Source organism: Stegastes partitus, unplaced genomic scaffold (genome assembly GCF_000690725.1).
Source record: "Stegastes partitus isolate 25-593 unplaced genomic scaffold, Stegastes_partitus-1.0.2 Scaffold887, whole genome shotgun sequence".
NCBI lineage: Eukaryota > Metazoa > Chordata > Actinopteri > Pomacentridae > Stegastes > Stegastes partitus.
The window spans coordinates 132,651-136,205 of NW_007578618.1; the positions used below are offsets into that span (position 1 = coordinate 132,651).

The 3,555-nt window shown below is 42.4% G+C and overlaps 1 protein-coding gene across 1 annotated transcript in view; it reads right to left on the minus strand.

The window, feature by feature from the left end:
• Positions 1-888: 888 nt before the first annotated feature.
• The window catches only part of LOC103365875 (uncharacterized), a 22,195-nt gene continuing 19,528 nt past the window's right edge, over positions 889-3,555 (minus strand). Inside the window, exons 3-5 of the mRNA XM_008293430.1 lie at positions 2,950-3,280; positions 2,663-2,838; positions 889-2,305 (exon numbers count right to left, since the gene is read on the minus strand). Of these exons, the coding sequence (XP_008291652.1) occupies positions 2,074-2,305; positions 2,663-2,838; positions 2,950-3,280 (739 nt within the window). The 3' untranslated portion in view covers positions 889-2,073. The remainder of the gene's footprint in view (positions 2,306-2,662; positions 2,839-2,949; positions 3,281-3,555) is intronic.

Sequence of the window (3,555 nt, forward strand, 5' to 3'; positions counted from 1 at the left end):
CAATTAAAAAAAAAAAGAAAAAGAAAAGAAATGCCTTAAAGTGGCTCTGATGTAACTCTACATCACTGTTTCCTCTAAACAGGTGCAGGTCCATGACTCTCCCACCTCTGTCTTCATGGTAAGTTGCTGTCAACCACATGTTTGAACTGGAAACTGATTCTGAAGAGTAACGACAGAGAAAGCCCAGCTCGGATTGGTTCCTTCAGTTTGTTTGACATAGAACTTAATCTGTGTCAGTTTGTGGTTTTGAAACTGTTGTTGCTACACTGACAGCCTTGGCTGCTTATTTTGTTCATGATGTGTCTTTTAGTGGATAAAAAACCTTCATATAGACACGAGGACAAGGTGAAAAACTTGATTTTCATTGGAGGAGCTCTTTAATGTGACAAAAAACCCACTAAAGAATAAATAAAGCAGTTCAAATTTGAAGCAAATCAATTGATTAAACCAAAAACAGCTGGAAATGAAATTAAAAAAACAAAAGAAAGGCAGAGTTGAACATTTAAGGATATCTTTAGATTGTTCTGCAGGTCATTCCAGGTCGCAACAGAGTAAAACTGGATTTTCCAGTCGATAGCTGCAATACAATCCAGTTTTTTGATTGTTTTTGGTCACGACCAACAATATAAGACAAGAACAAGGTAACATAAGAAGGTAAAAAACCCTGTAGAGGCTTTATAAAGCAATAAAGCTCACAATGCAGCTCACAATCATCACTTCTTAGTTCATACATTCAGAAACTTAAAACTCACAGCTGTTGTATGCACGTATAAAATGTACCCACGATCCAAGAAAAACAACAACAACAAAAAAAAAACATGCAGTGGAAAAAATAATCAATTTGCTCACATGACATATAAATGATTCTTTCAATACAAAGACATCCCCTCAAACCGTGTAAACTTTTAATGATTCCCTGATTTGTGCCACCATACAGTCAAAGCTTCAGTGTGTCAAATACACAACAAAGACACAAGCTACTGTACTTTACTACATTTCATGCTCGGGCTGTGCCACCGTTAAACTGTGCTTAAGGGCTCAATTATGCAATTATGAGTCCTTTCTAAAAAAAAAAAAAGAAAAAAGAAAGCATATCTGCAGACTCTCCAGAGGGACGCTGCTGGTTGTCCTTCACTCCCACCAAAATGTACCCAAACCAAGCGTGACTGGTGCAGGGAAGAAATCCACTTGGAAATCTTTGTGTCAGCATCTAGCTGCTGTTGAGGTTATTTGTTGCATATTGGTATCGTTGTTTGTATTTTCAGCCAACTGTTCGTGATGATCATTAATAATATGCTAAAATGCATCCACACTGTACTGTCACAAACAGTGCAGAGAACAACTGAGCAGCTGATCAAATAAAATAAACAATAACGGACCTCTAGTCTGTTCACTTTAAGACAAATGGGAGGCACTATTGTGGAAACAATGAACTGTCATTATGACTGTTATCTTGGAACCATTTCAGCCCTCATGAACTGCAGCTGAAATGCCAGTTATGTATGAGGGTTTAGTGCTCAAGCCTTAAGGAGGAGACTGGGATTGGATTATGGCAAACATTTCAGCAGCTACACAGTAGACTCTTAGCATCGGCACAGTCAGCATGCGAGAAATGCTGATGTTAGGGCTCAGCTTAAGGCACTGCTGAGTCTCAACTATGAACATGACAGTAAACTCAGTCACGTTTGTAAATGCTCATTAGAATGTGTTCAAAGTTGGTTAAAACAGTGCTTCTGCTTGTATGGGAAAGACTATACAGCAGTGCTACAAACAGCCTGAAAGTTGAGGGCAGCCAGCCTGGTGTGAGAGGGTGCGGACAGTGTGTCATTCATTTGAGTATTCAAAACACCAGTGTGAAGGTCAAGATGGAGGGTTCCCATCACAACAACCTCCACAGTTTGGCAAAAGTACACTCATTAAAATACGAGCAGCATTCAGCTCAGTGCAGGCCTTGTGGGGGCTCTTAAGTGCAAAATAAGACAACAATGAGAATTACAGTAATAAACAATCAGAAATGTGTGCGCCGCTGAGCGTTCACATTCAACCTGCTCAGTGGGCGTCCATCTGAGCCTGTCAGCTCTCCCTCTCCGAGCGCAGCAGCCCCGCTCTCTGCAGCGCCCCGTCCACATTTGGAATCAGTTTTTCGTGAAAATCCCACAAGCGTTTGTCTTCGTGAAGCTGCTCCAGCGGTAAAGGCCCCCGCAGAGCCACGCGGACGTGAATGATCCGACAAACTTCTAGTGGGACTTTGTACCGCTCTCCAAAATGCTTGAGCACTTCATGTACCGAAGTCTGCTCCACCATCCTGTGACGCACAGAGACATCAGTGAGTTAAGGTGCATTTGGGTTTTGGTGCAAGACTTGAAACGGGGTCTTCATTATGTTTTAATGTTCCATTGAGCTGTTTTAAAGATGTCTATCTATCTATATGAGAAATTCAACATCTCCAGCTTGACCGTGGTTTTTGAATATGAAAATTAGAGAGAGTGTAAACTGTGTTCGTCCAGTCAGGAATTTTCATATCATAAGGAAATCCAATTTATTTGTTGTGTGCTGCATGGCGATTGGCATTCAGTGTAGTTTTTCTGAACGTGACGAATGTGGTGATAGAAAAAGTTCTATAATGAAAGATGTTGACTAAGTGAGTGACTCTTGAGCCTACCTTGGCTGAACTATCATCTTGTGCGGATGGTATATGTTTCTGTCGGGGTCTTCCCTGTAGACGTGCTCCAGAATATTAACTCCCGGCACCCCGTTCCACTGAGGCAGGTGAAACCTTCCACTTGGCTCAAAGTGTTTCTTGGGGAAGATGTGGTTCTCAATGAGGAACACCCCGGTCTAAAGAGTGTGGACAAAGTGCAGAAGAATGAACAAGAATGTAAATACAGATACCTACCAAATGTGATACCAAGGGATGGATACTTTGCCTTTCTCAGATGTGTACCCTACATTTGGCTGCTGTCGTTGCAGCGTGTTCATCATCGACATCAGGTCGTTGTGCTGGTATGGCATTATGATCTCATCTATGTCGTTCAGCAGGACGTAGCGTGAGCGCTCCATGGATCTGTAGATGCACTCATTGAGCGTGGTCAGCTGGCCGAAGTAGTGCAGGTCTCCTCCGAACTGCGAGAAGAGCCAGCCGCGAGACGGATTCAGATGCTTGTCGATGGGCCAGGAAACTATTTCCAAGAAGCCCTCCTGGCTGTAACTGTGCAACAGGCGGCTGAGTTCTGGGCCGCTGCTGGTGTTATAGATCACCACTCTGTCCACACCCAGCAACCTGGGCCAAACGAAGCAGAAGATTTCAATTAGTTTAGTCAAATTATCAAACAGTGGTAGCCAGCCACGTTGATCCATTCAATTATATGCCAAAATACCTCTGAAACATTTGCCTACATACCCAAAAAAGGTCAAGAAATGTGACATCACCTTTTAAGATGCTGTGGTAATCTTTTGAGCAAACAGTTATTCATTTTCTACCGCATTCAAATCGTCCAATAACCCATTCACACTCCAGAGCCTAAAACCTGCCAGTAGATTTAAAAGGTGGTACTT